The sequence below is a fragment of the Sus scrofa genome, chromosome 8 (genome assembly GCF_000003025.6).
Source record: "Sus scrofa isolate TJ Tabasco breed Duroc chromosome 8, Sscrofa11.1, whole genome shotgun sequence".
Classification (NCBI taxonomy): Eukaryota; Metazoa; Chordata; class Mammalia; order Artiodactyla; family Suidae; genus Sus; species Sus scrofa.
Window position 1 is genome coordinate 67,716,415 of NC_010450.4, and position 21,890 is coordinate 67,738,304.

The 21,890-nt window shown below is 36.7% G+C and overlaps 1 protein-coding gene across 4 annotated transcripts in view; it reads left to right on the forward strand.

The window, feature by feature from the left end:
- The window catches only part of DCK (deoxycytidine kinase), a 30,083-nt gene extending 9,754 nt beyond the window's left edge, over positions 1 to 20,329 (forward strand). Inside the window, exons 3-7 of one of the 4 annotated variants that reach the window (XM_003129074.5) lie at positions 7,429 to 7,622; positions 9,070 to 9,217; positions 10,509 to 10,624; positions 12,975 to 13,065; positions 14,197 to 20,329. In XM_003129074.5, the coding sequence (XP_003129122.1) occupies positions 7,429 to 7,622; positions 9,070 to 9,217; positions 10,509 to 10,624; positions 12,975 to 13,065; positions 14,197 to 14,223 (576 nt within the window). In that variant the 3' untranslated portion in view covers positions 14,224 to 20,329. Of the gene's footprint in view, positions 1 to 7,428; positions 7,623 to 9,069; positions 9,218 to 10,508; positions 10,625 to 12,974 lie in introns of all 4 variants that reach the window. The other 3 variants (XM_005656521.3, XM_021100595.1, XM_021100596.1) reach the window with 3 other exon arrangements.

Here is a 21,890-nt window from a genome sequence, read left to right on the forward strand (position 1 = left end):
GTGAATTAACAGAAATAGAATAAAAATTATCCATAATCTGACCACCCCATATTTTTTTTTTACATAGTTGAAATGGCAATTTATTATATCTAATTTTGGCAGGTGGGTGGGGTACATAATTTTTAAAAATATTAAGTAGTATATGCTCACTATTCAAAGTTAAGAAAATAAAGAGGGAAGTAAAACTTACCCATGTCTTATCACCCATAGAAAACTACAGATCTTACTTGGCCCAACAACATGTCTAATTTTATACTTTGCTCTTTTCCCCCATAATGTTTATGTCAGAGGAAGTTTCAAATGTTATTAAAAGTTTACTGTAAATGATTTCTAGAGGCAGCCTAATTTATCTTGTATATGTACCATTATTAGGCATAGTATCAGTGCCTCATAAATAGTGGAATGATAGCCTATTTGCTTAGCAGTGATAACCATCTTTGTGGCTAAATCTGTATTTTGGATTATTTCTTTAAGATAAATTTTCAAAAGTGAAAGTAAGTGGCCCAGGGATACAAATCTTTTTCTTTTTCTTTTTAGGGCTGCATCTGTAGCATATGGAAGTTCCCGGGTTAGGGGTTGAACTGGAGCTGCAGCTGCCAGCAGCCTATGCCATAGCCACAGCAACGCCAGATCCAAGCCACATCTTTGACCTTTCCGCAGCTCCTGGTAATGCTAGATCCTTAACTCACTGAGTGAGGCCAGAGATGGAACCTGCATCCTCATGGACACTAGTTGGATTCTTAACCCACTGAGCCACAATGGGAACTCCTAGTCAATTTTTTGAACCACATTTTATTTATTTATTTATTTTGTCTTTTTGCCTTTTCTAGAGCCGCTCCCGTAGCATATGGAGGTTCCCAGGCTAGGGGTCTAGTCAGAGCTGTTGCTGCCGGCCTACACCAGAGCCACAGCAACTTGGGATCCGAGCTGCCTCTGCCAGTTACACCATAGCTCATGGCAACGCTGGATCCTTTACCCACTGAGCAAGGCCAGGGATCGAACCTGCAGCCTCATGTTCCTAGTCGGATTCATTAACCACTGCGCCACCACGGGAATTCTGAACGACATTTTTTAAATTTGTAAAATAGTACCAGTAACAACTATCTCATAGGGTTGAGATAATGTATGTAAAGCTTTTCATAGAGTTCCTGGCATAAAGTGGTTAATAAATAGTAGGTATTATTATAATTATCAGTAAAATTGAAGTATCTTTGTTTTCTTTTTTTTCTTAAGGCCACATCTGTGGTATATGGAAGTCCTAGGCTAGGCGTTGGATCTCATTTTTTAAAAATATGCCATGTAAGCCATAGGTAATGTAACCAGTGATAGAGCAGACTAATCCAAGAGTTAAATTTTGTTTTGAGTTAACATTTATGCTGCAGAGAGTCCTTATATATATGAATACTACTGCCACCCTGCCTCTCTTTTTTAGTACCAGATATATCCAATTCCTTTAATGAAGTAAAAAAAAGTATATATATTTTGATTATTTAATATATAATTTAATATCATTAATATTTTAATACATTTTTATTGAGATGTAATTAACATACAATTTTGTATTAGTTTCAAGGGTGCAGGATTCAACATTTACATACATTGTGAAATGACTACCACAGTAAGTCTAGATACCATCTGTCGCCAAAGTTAATACAATCATTGACTGTATTCCTCCTGCTGTACTCATCCCCTCATGACTTACTTATTTTATAACTGGAATTTTGTACTTCTTGATCCCCTTTGCTCTTTTCACCCCCCCCCAACTCCCTTCATTCTGGCAACCACCCCTCTGTTCTCTATACCTATGAGTCTGGAGTGTTTGCTTTATTGTGTTTGTTTGTTTGTTTTTTTATTCCATGTATAAATGAAATTATGTAGTATTTGTCTTTCTCTGTCTGACCTATTTCACTTAGCATGATATCCTCAAGGTCCATTAATTTTGTTACAAATGGTGGGATTTTCTCTTTTATGGCCAAGTATTATCCCATTGTAGATGTATATTACATCTTTATCTACTCATCCATTGAGTAAGAGCAATCTTTATCTACTCATCCATTGATGGACTCTTACATTATTTCTATATTTTGGGTATTGTAAATAATACTGCAACAAACATAGGGGTACGTACATCTTTTCATATTAGTGTTTTTGTTTTCTTTGGATTGTTAACTAGTAGTTGAGTTGCTAGTCGTTTGGTAGCTCTATTTTTTTTTTTTTTTTTTTTTGCTTTTTATTTTATTTATTTATTTTAGGGCCACATGCATGACATATGGAAATTCCCAGGCTAGGGGTCAAATCAGAGCTGCAGCTGCTGGCCTACACCACAGCCACAGCAATGCCAGATCTCAGCCATGTTTGCAACCTATACCACAGTTCATGGCAACGCTGGGTCCTTAACCCACTGAGGAGGCCAGGGATCCAACCTGCACCCTTATGGATACTACTTGGGTTCGTTTCCTTTGAGCCACAACGGGAACTCCCTAGATCTATTTTTACTTTTTTGAGGAACCTCCATACTGTTTTCCACAGTGGCTGTACCAATTTTACATTCTACCAACAGTGCATGAAGCTCCCTTGTCTCCACAGCCTCACTAATACTTGTTATTTCTTGTCTTGTTGATAATAGCCATTCTGACATGTATAAGTTAATATCTCATTGTGATTTTGATTTGCATTTCCCTGATGATTAGTGATTTACACATCTTTTCATGAGCCTGTTGGTTGTCTGTATACCTTCTTTGGAAAAATGTCTAGATTTTCTGCCCATTTTTTAATTGGATTGTTTTTGTTATTGAGTTGTATGGGTTCTTTATATATGTTGGATATTAACCCCTTGTTGGACACATGATGTACAGGTATTTTCTTCCATTCAGTAGGAAGTCCTAGTCACAGCAATTAAGCAGGAAAAAAGAAATAAAAGATGTACAAATTAGAAAGGAAGAAGTAAAATTGTCCCTATTTTCAGATGACATGATAATATATATAGAAAACTTTAAGACTCCCCCATCAAAAAAAAACTGTTAGAACTAATAAATTAATTCCATAAAGTTACAGGATACAAAATTAATGTACAAAAATATGTTTTATTTCTGTACATTAATAATAACTATCAGAAAGAAGAAATCATGAAAACAATCCCATTTATAATTGCATTGAAAAGAACAAAATACCTAGGAATAAATTGCCAAGGAGGGGGAAGACTTATGTGCTGAAAATTATGAGACACTGATGAAAAAATTAAAAAAAAAAACAAATAAATGGAAAAATAGTCTGTGCTCATGGGTGGGAAGAATTAATATTGTTAAAATGTCCATAACAATCTGTGTGTTCAGTGAAGTCCCTGTGAAAATTATTTGTAATAGAACTAGAACAAATAAAAAATTTGTATGGAACCACAAAAGATCCTGAATAGCCAAAACAATCTTGAGAAGAATAAAGCTGGAGGTTTCACACTCCCTGATTTCAGACTATACTACAGAACTATAGTAAAGCAAAACACTGTGGTGCTGGCATAAGAACAGACACATAGATCAGTAGAATAGAATAAAGAAATAAACCCACACATATATGGCCAGTTAAAACAAAGAATACAATATATAGTGGGAAAAGGACAGTTTCTTTCATAAATAATGTTGGGAAAACTGGACCACTATCTTACATTAATTAAAATTAAGTTACAAATTAATTACAAAAATTAAAATGGATTAAAGACGAAGATAAGCGGTGAAACCATAAAACTACATAGGCAGTAAGCTTCTTGACATTGGTCTTAGTGAGTTTTTTTTTTTTTTTTTTTTTTTTTTTTGTCTTTTTGCCATTTCTTGGGCCGCTCCCGCGGCATATGGAGGTTCCCAGGCTAGGGGTTGAATCGGAGCTGTAGCTGCCAGCCTATGCCACAGCCACAGCAACGCAGGATCCGAGCTGAGTCTGCGACCTACACCACAGCTCACGGCAACGCTGGATCATTAACCCACTGAGCAAGGCCAGGGATCGAACCCGCAACCTCATGGTTCCTAGTCGGATTCATTAACCAACTGCGCCACGACGGGAACTCCTTAGTGAGTTTTTTGGATCTGACTAACAGCAAGAGAATCAAAAGCAAAAATAAACAAATGGGACTACATCAAATTAAAAGGCTTCTTCCCAGTGAAAAAAACCATCAATAATAAGGAAAAATAACCAACTGAATGAAAAATCTTTAAATATGTTTTTTTTTCCCCTGTTTCTTTCTTTTTTTTTTTTTTTTTGCTTTTTAGCGCCACACCTGTGGCTTATAGAAGTTCTCAGGCTAGGGGTCAGATCCGTAGCTGCAGCTGCCAGCCTACACCACAGCCACAGCAACATGGGATCTAAGCCGTGTCTGCAACCTACACCACTACTCATGGCTAACACCAGATTCCTAACCCACTGAGCCAGGCCAGTGATCAGACCTGCATCCTCATGGATACTAGTTGGGCTTGTTACTGCTGAGCCACAATGGGAACTTCCAAAATAAATTTATTCTTTAAGGAGTTTGGGAAGATAACTACTGCACTCTTACTTCACTTTATCACTTGCTCAGTATTTTCTACACAGTCCTACTGTTGACTATAAGCCTCTTGCCATTTTATGCTTTTTTTTCCCCTTGGGTTTTGGGAAGAAGTTTCACTCAACTATGTGGTTTGTGGTATGAAATTTAAATTCTGCCTCAAAGTGCCATGTGTTTGTGTGGTTTTTAGTTCTTAACTGAAATTTTGAGGTTCGTTGTAGGTTTATACATCTGGGTTTGTTTTTTGTTTTTTTTTTCCATCAGAGTAAAACCACCTTCTTTGAGCATAACCTTTCAGGAAGTTCAGGGGTATTTGAACTAGTTTGAGAATAGGAATTTATCAGTCATATTTTATTCCTTGGAAGTTAGTAAACAAGAGTGAGGACTTTATACAATTTTTGGAAGAACCTTTATACAGCTTGACATTATAGAAAAGGCTGATGAAGCATCCCTGGGTCTGGGGATTTGTTTTTTTTCTTAATCTGACAACTCTAATAACAAAAGTATTCTAATATATTCTATTACTGTGCAGTTTTAGTTTAAAAAGAAGATACGGTCACAAAAAGAAGAAATTTCAGTGGCTTCTATCTGTTCATCTTTGTATTTGATTTGGAAGTCTGGGATGATAGGATTTGCTGTCTTTGACCTGTTAGTAGTGAAGTGGAAATGGATAGGTCTTAGATGCTCAAAATTATTAAAAAATTTTTAATGATTTTTTTTTTCCTTCACAGCTGGTTTACAGTATTCTGTCAGTTTTCTACTGTACAACAAGGTGACCCAAACACACACACACACACACACACACATTCATATATATATATATAAAATGATTTTTATTTTTTTTCATTATAGCTGGTTTATAGTGTTCTGTCAGGTTTCTATTGTACAGCATGGTGACCAGGTTCCACATACATGAATAGATTCTTTTTTCTCACATTATCATGCTCCATCATAAGTGACTAGATATAGTTCCCAGTACTACACAGCAGAATCTCGTTGCTTATCTATTCCAAAGGCAATAGTCTGCATCTATTAACCCCAAGATCACAATCCATCCCTCTCCCCGCCCCCCGCCCCTCCCTCTTGGCAACCACGAGTCTATTCTCCAAGTCCATGATTTTCTTTTCTGTAGAAAGGTTCATTTGTGCCTTGTATTAGATTCCAGATATAAGTGATATCGTATGGTATTTGTCTTTCTCTTTCTGACTTACTTCACTTAGTATGAGTGTCTAGTTCCATCCATGTTGTTGCAAATGGCATTATTTTGTTCTTTTTTATGGCTGAGTAGTATTCCATTGTGTATATATACCACATCTTCTTAATCATCTGTTGATGGACATTTAGGTTGTTACCATGTCTTGGCTATTGTGACTAGTGCTGCAATGAACATACGGGTGCATGTGTCTTTTTCAAGGAAAGTTTTGTCTGGATATTTGCCCAAGAGTGGGATTTCTGGATCACATATTGGTTTTATTTTTAGTTTTCTAAGGTACCTCCATACTGTTTTCCATGGTGGTTGTGTCAATTTACATTCCCACCAACAGTGCAGGAGGGTATTCTTTTCTCCACACCCTCTCCAGCATTTTCTATTTGTGGACTTATTAACAATGGCCATTCTGACAGGTGTGAGGTGGTACCCCATAATAGTTTTGATTTGCATTTCTTTAACAGTTAGTGATGTTGAGCATTTTTTTCATGTGCTTGTTGGCCATCTGTATATATGTATATGGCCATCTGTATATATATACACACACATTCTTTTTCTCTCATTATCACTCTCCATCATAAGTGACTAGATAGAGTTCCCAATGCTATACAGCAGGATCAAAATTATTTTCTATATTTTTTGCAAATTAGAGATTCATATAGGATACCAATCCTCTTTTTTTAAAAAATCGTAGGAGTTACCATTGTGGTGTAGCAGGTAAAGAACTTGACTAGTATCTATGAGGATGTGGGTTTGATCCCTGGCCTTGATGAGTGGGTTAAGGATCCTGCATTGCCACAAGCTATGACATAGGTCACAGATATGGCTCGGATCCTGTGTTGTGGCTGTGGTGTAGGCCTAGCCTGGGAACTTCCATATGCCAAAGGTGTAGCTATAAAAAGAAAAAAAAAAAAAACCCACCAAAAATTAGAGTAAGTCAGATAGCCCCTAATATAAACTGCTTTAATTAGATTATATAAAAATCTAATAACAAGAAATTGGCTATATAGGATGTAGAATATTTTAGCGAGTACTATAGTTGGAGAGAGATTAGTGAATAGATCTTCCCTAGGTATGTGAGGAGCTTTGAAGTATGAGGGGAATACTGAAAGGGGCCTACGATGACTTTGTCTGTTTAGTTACTTAAACACAGTACTCTGTCCAGAGTAGGTGCTGGGCTGGAAATCTGAACAAAACAGTGAAACATGTTAGTAGTAAACTTCTGTGGTATTTTTTGAGAGACGCAGGTGTGAATATCTCACTGCGGGGTGGTTTTTTTTTTTTTTTTTTTTTTGTCTTTTTAGGGCATGGGTATTAGTTGGGTTCGTTACCACTTAGCCACAGCAGGAACTCCTATCTCATTGTTTTGATTTATGTTTCTCTAAATTAGCTATGTTGAACATGTTTTCATGTGCCTGTTAGTTATCTGTATATCTTTGGAAAAATGTCTGTTCAGGTCTTCTGCTCATTTTTTGATTGGGTTGTTTGTTTTTATTTATCCAACTTCTTTTTTTTTAACTTAAAAAATAAAAAATATTAATATCATAATAATAATTTAAATAAATTAAAAATGAAAATAAATAAAAATTTAATTTAAAATAGATTAAAATAAAAATAATATTAATAATTTAAATACAAATTAAAATATTGATCACTATTTTTCTCTTTGTTTCTTTTTTCAAATTCAAAATAGGAATTGACAACATCTCAGAAAAGTGGCGGGAATGTTCTTCAGATGATGTATGAGAAACCTGAACGATGGTCTTTTACCTTCCAGTCCTATGCCTGCCTCAGTCGAATACGAGCTCAGCTTGCTGCTCTCAATGGCAAGCTCAAAGATGCAGAGAAACCTGTATTATTCTTTGAACGATCTGTGTATAGTGACAGGTATATATAAATGACTGTTCTTGTCAGTTTGGAATCATGGCTTGGAACTGGACCCTTTTTTCCTGTTTGCTGGGAATTGGTCATAAGAGGGGCAGACTTGGAGATTTGAGATGGGAAGTGACATTTAATACCTTCAGCAGTTTGGCATGACTGGCATTAGTGAACTTCTAGAATAATTGCTAGCTGCTCTGGAAACTGGTAGAAAATGGTGTCTATCTCATTTCCTATTAGCAGAGAAGTTGTTTTTTTTTTTTCCTTCCAGCTCTCCTAAATTTCCCATATGCTCTGATTAAATTTGAATGTGTATTCTAGACTCCCACCTGGAACAAGGAGATTATCTCTAAGAGGGGCTTAGAATTACCCTAATTATTATGTAAGGATTCTCTTACGAAAGTTAGATCAGAACTGAGGTTCTCAAACTTCAGGACCCCTTTCCTTTCTTAATAATTATTAAGGAGTCCAAAGAGCTTTGTGTCTTACTGATATTTATGCTATTACAAATTAAGATTTAGAAATATAAAAACATAAAATATTAAAGTCAGTAATAATAAATTCATTACATATAAACCTAAATAACATGCTTGTCCAAATTATTTTTCACAACAAAAAATTAGTGAGAAGAATAGCATTGTTTTACATGATTTTGCAAATACCTTTGATGTCTCACTTAATAGAAGGCCAGCTAGCATCTCATTTGTGCTTTTTTTGTTATGGCTGCCCCTACAGAGTATGGAAATTCCTGGGTCAGGGATTGAATCTGAGCTGCAGCTGTGGCCTCCACCACAGCTCTGGCAGTGCTGGATCCTCTAACCCACTGCACTGGTCTGGGGATTGAACCCTCAATTTGCAGAGCCCCAGGCTGCTGCGGTCTGATTCTTTTTTTTTTTTTTTTTTTTTTTTTCTTTTTTTCCTTTTATGGCTGCACCTGTGGCATATGGAAGTTTCCAGGCCAGGGGTTTGAATCAGAGTTGCAGCTGCGGCTTATGCCACAGCCACAGCACCGCCGGATCTGAGCTGCATCTGTGACCTCTGCCACAGCTTGCAGCAATGCTGGATCCTTAACCTGCTGAGTAAAGCTGGGTGTTGAACCCACATCCTCACAGAGACAGCTTTGGGTCCTTAACCTGCTGAGCCACAATGAGAGCTCCTGTGCTTCTATTTTGAATACTTTATAATATGTTCTTTTGGTTGAAGTAGAGTATATAAAGTAATCTGGCCTCTCACAGAAGCCCTAGAAGGGCTACCAGGGTTTTTCACACCACATTTTTGGAAAACTGCTGGCCGGGAAGATATTTCTTATAGTTTGAGATACTCTATTGTTTGTTTTTCTGCTAACCAAGACATTATCTGCCATGGATTTTAGAATGTTTTATGTCCATTTAGTAGATGTATTTTTCCTTTGTGCTTTTTGGAAAGAATATATATGTTAATGTAAACTCTCTTTCAGGTATATTTTTGCATCTAATCTGTATGAATCTGACTGCATGAATGAAACAGAATGGACCATTTATCAAGACTGGCATGACTGGATGAATAACCAGTTTGGCCAAAGCCTTGAACTGGATGGAATCATTTATCTTCGCGCCACTCCAGAGGTAGGACTCAATAAAAATTTGTTTGTTCCATTGACATTTCAAAATAATATTTAGAAATCCTTTCGGTGATATACAGTGAAGGTGATTCAGTTTAACTCTACTCCCTACCTCCAAGTTAGAAACTCTTAGATGCTTTCTATTTTCCTAGCAAACTATAAGCCCAATTTGGAAGTTGCTCTTTTAGTTCCCTTCTCTGTCCTTCAGTTCTGTTCTTCATTAGTTCTTCCTGACTCTTGTAAGGTCTCTTACCTGTCACAGCTAGATGAATAAACTTGCTTAAGCAGTTCCTAGGTTGTAGGCTTCATGAGGTGGGACTTTGGGTATTTTCATTGCTGTTGAGTTTCCAGTACCTAGATCCAAGGCCTGGGTACGTAGTAGGAGCTTAGCAAATATTTGCTTAAAAAGTGGCAAAGTTGATGGAGGTTCCCTTGTTTATGCATGAAATTATGTAATGAATGAAACTAACTATATAATGAATCCAGGAAGACCAAGTAGATAGGTGCCTTTCGTAAAATTAACCTAAATAAGAGCTTATGTTTGTTAAGAAATTTCTGGTTTTGGTGCTTGCATCCCCATTTTTCTCTTTTTTATTCTTATTTCTTCCTAAGTCACTAAGTAAATTCTGGTGATTATGTGTCATGTCTTCTAGCCTGAAAGAATACTGTGTTGCTATTCAGTCTGAATTTTCAAAGAAACTAGGTTTCTGATTCCACCTGGTGATTTTGTTTCTCTTTTAATATTAAGTAAGCCAGAATTTAACAGTAATAATTTTGGATTTAATTTTTATTTTTTGAAAATAATTTTTTAACTATGAAAATAGTAAATACAAATATGGAAGAAAGAACATAAAAATACTAATAATTTTATTCTGCTAGAAACATTCGTCAGTAAAGTCTAACACAAAAGTTTATTTTATTTTAGTAATGTTGTTTGTCTCTTTGAAAAGAGGATTTGTAATAGACTTTGAAGCACACTTTATATGTTGAACTTTAATTTTTTGCTTTTTTAACCAAGCTTATTTTATACAGTATATTTATAAGTACAGATTCCCAAAGTTTTATAGACATATTTTGACTTATTTTTGAGAGTAATACTTGGCTTAGAGCCACCAAATGGTTAAAAAGCACAAGAAGGGAAAAATGAACTATTTCAATTTTCTGGAGAAATAGAGATTTTGGCTAGTGTAACTAAAGAGACTAACTAAAGAAGAAAAGTTTAATGGCAGATGACAAGAATAATTGTTCCTTGTCTCTCCCACCCCTCCTACCACTTTCTTATTGCTTACTTTTAGAAATGTTTGAATAGAATATATTTACGGGGAAGAAATGAAGAACAAGGCATTCCTCTTGAATACTTAGAGAAGCTTCACTATAAGCATGAAAGCTGGCTCCTGCATAGAACACTAAAGTAAGAGTTCCTTATTCTTATTTACTGTGCATTTTTAATAATTTTATCTAATTTTAATCCAGACATGTACAATTTTTCATTTTTAGCCATTTTTATTTATTAGTATTGTAGGCTGTCCCAGAATTAGATGTAGGTTTTGATTTTTTTTATTGCAAGGAGATCCTCTTTTTCTTAAAGTTTTTATCGCTAATCTCCCCCAGGGGTATTTATAGCATAATATATGGAATTTCACATTAAGGGATAAAGTGGAAATATATATATATATATTGTATATACATTATTTAGGTATAAGCATGCCATGTTGTATAGTACTTTGCTTTATTACGGTTCATAGCTATTGCATTTTTTACAGTTGGAAGGTTTGTGGTAACTGTGTGTCAAGCAAGTCTGTTGGTACCACTTTTCCAACAGCATTTGCTAATTTTGTGTTTCTGTATCACATTTTAAAGATTCTTGCAATATTTAAACCCTCTATCAGCAAAAAGATTACTACTTGCTAATGGCTCAGGTGATGGTTACCATTTTTTGGCAATGAAGTATTTTCATTTAATTAAATTAATTAATTTTTTTCCTGCTTTTTAAGGCTGCACCCGAGGCATATGGAAGTTCCCAGGCTAGGGGTTGAATCTGAGCTATAGCCGTTGACCTCCGCTACAGCCACCACAGTGCCAGATCTGAGCTGTGTCTGTGACCTGTAGACCTGTAGACCTGTGGCACAGATCACGGCAATGATAGATCCTAACCCACTGAGCACGGCCAGGGATTGAACCCACATCCTCATGGATTCTAATCGGGTTCACTAACCACTGAGCCACGAAGGGAACTCCTGAAATAAAGTATTTTTAAATTAAGGTATGTAAACATGGTATTACACACTTAATGGACTTCAGTGTAGAATAAATGTAACTTCTGTATGCACTGGGAAAGCAAAAAATTTGTGTGAATTGCTTTGTTGTGATAGTCACTTTATTGCGATGATATGGAATCAAACTGATCAAATCAATCAAAAGTATCTCCGAGATATGCTTCTACTCTCAGAATTTTAAGGTATTTCAAATTTGTTTCTTAGGTCAGTGTACTTTGTTGTTAGTCAGATCTTGGTTCAAATCCAACTCATTTATTAGTGTGTAACCTTGTACAATCTCTGAGCTGCAGAGGGAACTCTGTGAGCTTTAGTTTTCTCATCTTTTTTTTGTTGTTGTTGTTTTTGTTTTTGTTTTTATGGCCGCACCCCTGGCATATGGAAGTTTCTGGGCCAGGGATTGAATCTGAGCTGTAGCTGCAGCAACACTGGATCCTTGAACCCACTTTGCTGGGCTAGGGATTGAACCTGTGCCTCTGCAGCAGTCCCAGCCACTGCAGTCAAATTCTAAACCCACTGTACCACAAACTCCTAGTTTTCCTATTTTTAAAACACATACACTCCTACTTTATGGTATGATTTTGGCTTTTGAGGAGAACTACATTTCACAATGTCTAGCTTTAAATATTTTGTGCCTGAGATTTTTATATTTATTTATTTTTATGGCCATACCTGCTTATGACCTACGTAGCTTGTGGCAACTTTGGATCCTTAACCCACTGAATGAGGCCAGGGATTGAACCTGCATATTCATGGATTTACTAGTCAGGTTCTTAACCTGCTAAGCCACAACAGGAACTTCTTTTTTATTTTTTTATTTTTGCTTTTTACGACCTCACCTGCACATATGGAAATTCTCAGGCTAGAGGTCAGATCAAAGCTGCAGCTGCTGGACTATGCCACAGCCACAGCAATAGCCAGATCCAAGCCGTATCTGCGACCTACACCACAGCTCACAGCAATGCTGGATCCTTAACCTACTAAGTGAGGCCAGGGATTGAACCTGAATCTTCATGAATACTAGTCGGGGTCTTAACCTGTGCCACAATGGGAACTCTGATATTTTTAGATATGTATAGTAAATATAGTTGGAAAAGAAGGGACTGCCAGATGAAGTACTTGCAAGATAACTTGAATATAAAGTGATTGACAACATTTTGGTTTTCTAGTGATGACTTAAGAATAGGTTTTTAGTGATTTTCTTTTATTTATTGCTTTTTTTTTTTGCTTTTTGAGGCCATACCTGTGGCATATGGAAGTTTCCAGGCTAAGGGTCAAATCAGGGCTGTAGTTGCCAGCCACAGCCACAACCACAGCAACACTGGATCCAAGCTAGGTCTGCGACCTACACCTCAGCTCACAGCAATGCCAGATTCCCAAACCAATGAACCTGCATCCTTATGAACACTAGTCAGATTCGTTTCTGATGAGCCACAATGGGAACTTCTATTTTGCTTTTTCTGATTTTGTTCACCTCTTTTTAAACAGAACCAACTTTGATTATCTACAAGAAGTGCCTATCTTAACACTGGATGTTAACGAAGACTTTAAAGACAAACACAGCAGTCTGGTTGAAAAGGTAGATTTATACAAAGGCTATAGAATAATATTTGTTTTATTTTGTGTAAAGTATTCTAACTTGTGATAAAATAATTTTCTATCGAAAAATTACATAGACTTATATTAAGAGATCTTTAAGAGTTTTAGAGGGATTTAGGATGTTTAGATTCTCATCTTAATGTCAGCTCTAGTTTGTAGCCTTAGCTAAAATAAGGACCTTCTTTACGCTTTAATTTCTTTATCTGTAAGATAGGGATAACCACATTAACAAAAATTCTTGCTCACTCCCTTCTCCTCTGCTCTATTCCCTTTTCTTCCCCTCTTCCCCCTGCCACCAATCTTGAAATAATAATAAACTGCTTGTGAAATTAATCTTTTTCAACTAAGTTCAGTATGCAGGATGTTTGAAGTGGTAAAGTATGGATCTCATCCATTTTTATGTTACCTAACACTTCTGTGTTTTGATTTATAATCATTTTACATTATTCTTTCTTGTTACTTTCATTAGTCATGGTAGAAGTTGGCTTTCTCTGTCAGGTAGTTTTATAAGGCAGTAGTCTTTGTCTATTCAAGAGAATTGCTGTGTAGCCTAGAATATGTAGAGAACCGTATCTTGTGATGTTGGCTAGTCAGCCCGGTTCATTCACTATTTAGATGACCTTTCCTCATATGTTAACATTACGGTGTGTATACGTGATTCAGAATTTGTGCTTCAGAAAAATTATAAATTCTATTACGTAGATTATATTTGTAACCAGGACCTTTAGATTTGTTTAAACCATTGCATTTATTAATGTTATGAGTGGTAAAGTTACACAGGTCAGTGTTCTGTTGTATTACAGAGATAATAAAATTAGGGTTGTGGCTGTTAACTTTTTAATAGCCTCTGATTTTGATTACGTCTAAGATTACGTTTTAGATTATATCTAAGATTGATTGTTATGCATCATTCTTAGATATAAATTTAATAACTCCAGTAATTATATTTTAGGGTTTGCTAATATTTCTTTTGAAAGTAAAGTCTGTGGCTTTGTGATAGTTACTTATACAGTTGAGGTCTTCAAGTGTTAGATGCTTTTAAATGAAAATGAATATTATGTATCTCAAATGACCCAAGGAATTATATTAACATTTTTTTTCCTCCCCTCAGGTAAAAGAATTTTTGAGCACTTTGTGATCTTTCCGAAGACTGCAGACAGCCAAATGAGTCCAGATACTTCAGCTCTGTATATCTTTATAGCTCCATATTCATACAAGTCCTCTAGAAAACCCAAGTTTTTTTAAACAATTTTTGTTATAAGAATTTTTTTGTATGAATCCTATACAAAAGTTTATAACCACTTTCTTTTCTTTTTTGGGAGTTTTTAAAAACACAGACTTTGGAGTTCCCTTGTAGTGCAGCAGATTAAGGATCCAGCCTTGTCACTGCTGTGACTTGGGTCGTAGTGGTGGTGTGGATTCAATCCCTAGCCCCAGAACTTCTGCTTGCCGTGGGTGTGGCAAAAAAAAAAAAAAAAAAGAGTTTTGGAGTTCCTTCTTTGGTGCAGTGAGTTAAGAATCTCGTGTCTCTGTGGTGGCTCCCTGCTGAAGCGTGGTTTCCATCCCTCCCCAGAACAGTGTGTTAAGGATCCAGTGTTGCCGCAGTTGTGACCTAGGTGACATCTGTGGCTTGGATTTGATCCTTGGCCTGTGAACATCCATATGCTGTTGGTATGACAAAAAAAAAAAAAAAAAGACTTTTAAGTATCCCTTACAATAAGAAGTCAGGGTAGATGGTTCCAGAATCACAGTGGCTAAGCTCCATCACAAAGGACCCAACCTCCTTCTCCCTTTCCCTCTATCCTCCTCAGCAGGTTTTATTCTGGTGCTGCTCATCTCATTGACCAATTTCTTACCTGCAAACTTTAATGTTACATAGTAAATGGTAATATGTCCTGTGTAAATTAGTGCATCTATTAAATATAAAAAGTGCAACTTAGGGAATCCCTGGAAAAAGAATTATGAGGTTTTATATAAAATGCTCAGGATCAGGTGCCTTCCCTTCCACCTTAATTTATGTGGAGGATAATGTTTCTGTACGTAAGAGATAGTTGAGGATTGTTACGTAAGTATAAAGATTCATTTTATTTGGTACTTAAAATAGCTACCTGCTTTTTCCCTTCTCTGACTATTCTTTTAGAATGGGATATTACTGTTATAGTTAAGAGATTGACTTAAACTATGATTGTCCTTAAATCATTTGAGATGGAATTACAGTTTTCCTTAAATTTCTTTCCATTTGTATAGATAAAACATTAGTGGGACGTAGTGAGGGATAAATTTTTCCATCTTATTTTTTATTTTTTTAATTTTTTTAATTTTTTAGTTTTTTTGTCTTTTTGCTATTTCTTGGGCTGCTCCCACAGCATATGGAGGTTCCCAGGCTATGGGTCCAATCAGAGCTGTAGCCACGGGCCTGCACCAGAGCCACAGCAACGTGGGATCCAAGCCGGGTCTGCAACCTACACCACAGCTCACGGCAACGCCGGATCATCAACCCACTGAGCAAGGGCAGGGACCGAACCTGCAACCTCATGGTTCCTAGTTGGATTCATTAACCACTACGCCATGACGGGAACTCCCCATCTTATTTTTATTGATGCTCTCCTGGAAATGAGTAGTCTTTCTATACCTTTATTGTGTGACGTCAAAAGAGAAACTGAAGGAAGACAAGATAGATTAACTTCTTAGCAGTTAAATATGTTTAGTCAGTCTCCGCTCTTATTTCCTGCCTCATCCTACTTTCTCTACTGTCTGGATTAATTAGGCAGCCTACTATTTTAAAGTTTTTTAAAGTAAATAAAAAGGTAAATAGGAGTTCCCATTGTAGCTCAGTGTGTTCAGGAATAAGCAGATTATACCTAAAGGCTTTTCCCCTCCTTTAAGTTACTGATGTAAAGATGATCTTGCTTTATGTTGTATAGCTTGAAAGCACTGTCATTTTGTTGATTATATATTAGAAAATACATATATTAACAAAGAAGGCAAGGAGTTGTGGTTCAAGTTAAGAACCCACCTAGTATTCATGAGGATGTGGGTTTGATCCCTGGCCTTGCTCAATGGGTTAAGGATCCATTGTTGCTGTGAGCTTCGGTGTAGGTTGCAGCTACAGCTTGGATTCCACATTGCTGTGGCTGTGGTGTAGGCTGGTGGCTTCAGCTCCAATTCAACCCCCAGCATGGGAACGTTTCATTCACCTCAGGTGTGCCCTTAAAAAAATAAATAAATAAAAAAAAAATAAAGGCAAGGGGGAGTAGTTGTAATTTTTAAAAATCTGCATGGATTCATTTAGGTCTATATATATAGATTTGGCTTTATCTGTATAGATTTTTAAAAATTTTTGTTCATTTAAGGTGTGCAGTGTGTTCTTTGTATTTAACCTCTTTCTACTTGATATTTTAGAAATATTCCATGTTTTTTTTAATGAGGTGAAGAGTTACTTTTACTTTGAAACTACCATTTTCTTTTTTAAAGTATCACCTTTTGTTTTGGGTTTCTTGATATTCAAAGATGATAATGAGTTAAACAATTTAGATGCACTGATCTTTGAAAGAGACTTGGTTTCAAATCTGTAATTGCCATAAGTATATAAATCGTCTCATGATATTGTACGGGTTTGTTTTTGTTTGATACGAATGAATGTTTACTAAATTAAATATTTGCTTAGTAAATAAGTATAAATCTCATGAACCAATGGGGCTACACTCATTGAAATTATTGCATCTTTTTTAGAATTAGAATTTATTCTTTTTTATTTTCTCATTATTGACTGCTGCGTGGCATATGGAGCTCCTGGGCCAGGGATCAGATTTGAGCCACAATCTCCACCTGAATGAAGCTGCAGCAACGCTGGATCCTTAGCCCACTGTGCCGGGCTGGGGATTGAACCTGTGTCCAGTGCTCCCAAGATGCCACCAATCCTGTTATGCCACAGTGGGAGCTCCAGAATTTATTCTACTTTTGAAGAAAATTACGAATATAAAAAGGTTGACAGTGGTTTATATACATTAACACTGACTTTAAGTGGAGACAGATTTCAGTAATTTTCCATAACCTTTAAAAATGCTTAGTTTAATGACTTTTTAAATCTGTAAATTGTAAAGAAGCTGAAAAAAAGAATTATTATTTATCCTGCCTCAAAATAAAAACTGCTTGACCAGGTGAGCACAAGGATATTGAGCTTAATGTTCTGTATTTTCTCTTGGATCCTGTCTTCCATATCAGATTATATTCCATCAAAGGGTATGTACCTCTTCTAAGAAGGTAATTAATTGCGCAAAATTTATCCCCTCGTTCTGTGTTTTCTCATCTTCTATGCCTGAAACTAGAACAGAGTTTACCAAGCCTTTAGAAATCAGGTCTGTTATATTTTATTTTTGTTTCTTCTTTTTCTCAGGATTTTTATTTTATTTCAGTTTTATTGAGACATAGTTGACATATAGCTCTGCATAAGTTTAAGATAAACAGCATAATAACTTATGTACATTATGAAATGCTACCACAATAAGTTTAGTGGCCATCCGTCACTTGATATAGATACAGAATAAAAGAAAAAAAGTTTCCTTGTGATAACTGCTTGGATTTACTCTCTGAATGACTTTCCTTTATAATATAAGCAATGTTAATTATATTAATCATACAGTGAATCACATCCTTAGTACTTATTTATCTTATAATTGGAGGTTTGTACCTTTTAACCACCATCGTTAAAACAATTCCTTTGAGTTCCCTGATGGCTCAGCAAGTTAAGGATCTGGCATTGTCTCTGCTGCATCTTGGGTCACTGCTGTAGTGCAGGTTTGATCCTGGCCAAGGAACTCCTGAATGCCCTGGGTGCAGCCAAAAAATTAAAAAAAAAACAACTCTCTATCCCCTACCTGTGGTAACCACCACTCTCATTTTTTTCTACAAATTTGTTCTTCAAAGTATAACTGACCCTCAGTACTATGCTTTCTGGTACACATAGTGATTCAGTATTTCTATACATTACAAAATTGTCACCATGATAAATTTAGCTACCATTTGTCACCATACAGAGATACTCCACTAATATTGACCATAATTCGCACTAGATATATTTCCTATTCATGATTAGTGATGTTGAGAATTTTTTCATGGGTCTGTTGGCCCTCTGTATGTCTTCATTGGGAAACTGTCTATTCAGGTGCTCTGCCTATTTAAAACAAAAACTTTTTAAAGTTTTATTGAAGTATAGTTGATTTACAAGGTTTTGGTAATTTCTGCCATACAACAAAATGATTCAGTTATACATATACACACATTCATTCTCTTTCAGATTCTTTTCCCACATAGATTTTCACAGAATGTTGGGTAGAGTTCCTTGTGCTGTACAGCGGGTCCCTGTTGGCCAATCATTTCATGTAGCTCAGTGAGCATATACCAGTCCCAAACCCCCAGTCCACCCCTTTCTCTCCTGTTCTTTTTGATAACAATAAGGTGTTTTTTTTTTTTTTTTTTTTTTTTTTTTCTTTTTAAGCTGCACCCACGGTGTATGGAGGTTCCTATGCTAGGGGTTGAATCAGAGCTGTAGCTGCTGGCCTACACCACAGCTCGTGGCAACACTGGATCCTTAACCCACTGAGCAAGGCCAGGGATTGAACCTGAGTCCTTATGGATACTAGTCAGGTTCATTGACTGCTGGACCATGATGGAAACTTCAGCCATAAGTTTTTCAAAGTCTGTGAGTCTGTTTTTGTTATGCAGTAAGTTCATTTGTATTCTTTTTTAAGATTCCACATAATAAGTGATATCAGATGATGTTTGTCTTTCGCTAACTTCTTAGTATAGTAATTTCTAGGTCTATTCATGTTGCTGCAAATGCCATTATTTGTTTTTTTTTTTTAATAGCTGAGGTCTGTTATATTTTATTTTATTTTTTATTATTTTTATTTTTTTGTCTTTACCATTTCTTGGGCCACTCCACTCTGTAACCTATACCACAGCTCACGGCAATGCCAGGTCCTTAATCCACTTAGCAAGGCCAGGGATCAAACCTGCAACCTCATGGTTCCTAGTCGGATTCGTTAACCACTGAGCCACAGGAACTCCCAGGTCTGTTGTATTTTAAAGGACAAGTCCCAAAGTGTTTTTTACATAGAGATTTAAATCTCATTACCTACAGAAAAATGCTAGATAAGTTGCTTAAAGTATTTACAAATCCTGGTAGATAATAGCCTTTTTCATTTGAAAAATCTTACCTCTTATCCTTAAAAACATTTTTGGGGGCGAGTTCCTGTAGTGGCTCAGCAGTAATGAACTCAACTAATATCCATGAGGATGGGGGTTTGATCCCTGTCCTCGCTCAGTGGGTTAAGGATCTGGCGTTGGTGTGAGCTGTGGTGTAGGTCCCGGATGAGGCTCGGATCCCATATAGCTGTGGTGTAGGCCAGTAGCTGCAGCTCCAATTCAGCGCTTAGGTTGGGAACCTCCATATGCTGCAGTTCAGCCCTAAAACAAATTTGAGAAATGATTTTAGACTTAACAAAAAGTTGCACAATCATTAGGGTTCTTTTGTATCCCCATGATAGCATTTTACTTAACCATAGTATATTATCATGACTAGGAAACTGGTAACTAACTGGTGACTGTTAGCTAACTACAGAACTTATCTTTAATAGTCTTAGTTTTCTTAGAGCAGTTTCAGGTTTACAGCAGAATCAAATGCAGAGTTGCCAGAGTTCTCTACCCCCCCAACTTGCACAGTGTCCTCCGATATCTACGTCCCCTACAGAGTGATGCATTTGTTATAATCAATGATCCTACACTGACAAATCACTATTGTGCAAATCCATTGTTTGCATTAGGGTTTACTCAGTGTTGTATCTCCTATGGGTTCTGACAAAGGAATAATGACATTAATCACCACTGTAGTATCATACAGAATAGTTTCCCTGCCCCGAAAATTCTGTGTTCTGTTTATCCCTCCCTCCCCCTTAACCTCTGGCGATCACTCATCTTTTTATTGTCTCCATAGTTTTGCCTTTTCCAACATGTCATAGGGTTGGAACATTCAGCAGGGGGCTTTTTCACTGGCTTCTTTCGCATAGTTGTGTTTAATTTCTTCCATGTCTTTTAATGGCTCGATAATTTATTACTTTTTAGCAGTGAAAAATATTCCGTTGGGGGTTTTCTGGTGGCCTAGCAGTTAAAGATTCAGTGTTGTCATTGCTGTGGCTTGGGTTTGATCCCCGGCCCAGGAACTTCTGCAAGCCAGGGGTGTGGCGCAAAAAAAAAAAAAAAAAAAATTCTGTTGTCTGGATGTACCACATTTTGTCCACTCACCTACTGAGAGACATCTTGGTTGTTTTCAAGTTTTGGCTGTTATGAAAAAAGCTAGTAGAAACATCTGTATACAGGTTTTCGTGTGGATATGAGTTTTCAGTTCATTTGAGTAAATACCAAGGAGCGCAACTGGGGGATCATGTAGTAAGAGTATGTTTAGGTTTCTAAGAAATTTGCCAAACTGTCTACCAAAATGGTTACATCATTTTGCCTTTCTACCAGCAATGACTGAGAGTTCCTGTTGCTCCACAGCCTTCTCAGCATTTATTGTCAGTGGTTTGGATTTTGGCCATTACAATAGGTATGTGGTTGTATCTGATTTTAATTTGCAGTTCCCTCATGACATATGATGTTAGCCATCTTTCCATCTGTCTGTCTTCTTTGGCGAGGTGTCAAGTTCTTTTGCCCGTTTTTTAATTAGGTTCATTTTCTTAATACTGAGTCTTTTTTATTTGGCCACTCTTCACACTCCGAAATATACTAAACAAGTGCAATGAAGAACAGTCATTAAACATTACCATCTCAGAAACATAATAATTTGACACTTTCTACACAGAGACTATCATTTTGAGCACATTTGAATTGTTCATCAGGTAATTTTGCTTTGCACACGTATGTCAAATAAGAGGAATGAAAAGTTGTATCTTCTAGGACTGTTATGTGCAGATGCTATTTCCACGTGTTTTGAAGTTCTCCAAAGGCGTTTTTTGTGTTATTACTTAATTTTAAGTGGAGTTTGATTGCAAGAGAACGATTAGCCCCCCCAAAGGGTGGAAAATTGGTGGGGAAAAATGGTACAGAAAGCAGAATTCACCTAAAGAATGATTCCTTTATTCCTCTTCCACGAACCATCACAAGTTTTCTTCTTTGGCAAGTATAATAAACCTTGTTTACAATACATTTTATGCACAATCTGTATTGTGTATTGCTTATAAACTTGTCCTTATTAGTCATTTGATACATTTTTGGTAACTTGGGATGTAATATAATGTACCCTATTAAAGTTAATAGAAAAAAATTTTTTTTGGCTTTTTTAGGGTCGCATCTGCAGCATATGGAGGTTCCCAGGCTAGGAGTCCAATCAGAGCTATGGTTGCTGGCCACAGCCACAGCCACGAAGGATCTGAGCCAAGTCTGCAACCTATATTACAGCTCACGGCAACACCGGATCCTTAATCCACTGAGTGAGGCCAGGGATCAAACCTGTATCCTCATGGATACTAGGTGGGTTCTTAACTACTGAGCCACAGTGGGAACTCCGTATAAATTCTTTTTTTTTTTTTTTTTTTTTTGTCTTTTGTTGTTGTTGTTGTTGTTGTTGTTGTTGCTATTTCTTGGGCCGCTCCCGCGGCATATGGAGGTTCCCAGGCTAGGGGTCAAATCGGAGCTGTAGCCACCAGCCTACGCCAGAGCCACAGCAACGCGGGATCCGAGCCGCGTCTGCAACCTACACCACAGCTCACGGCAACGCCGGATCGTTAACCCACTGAGCAAGGGCAGGGA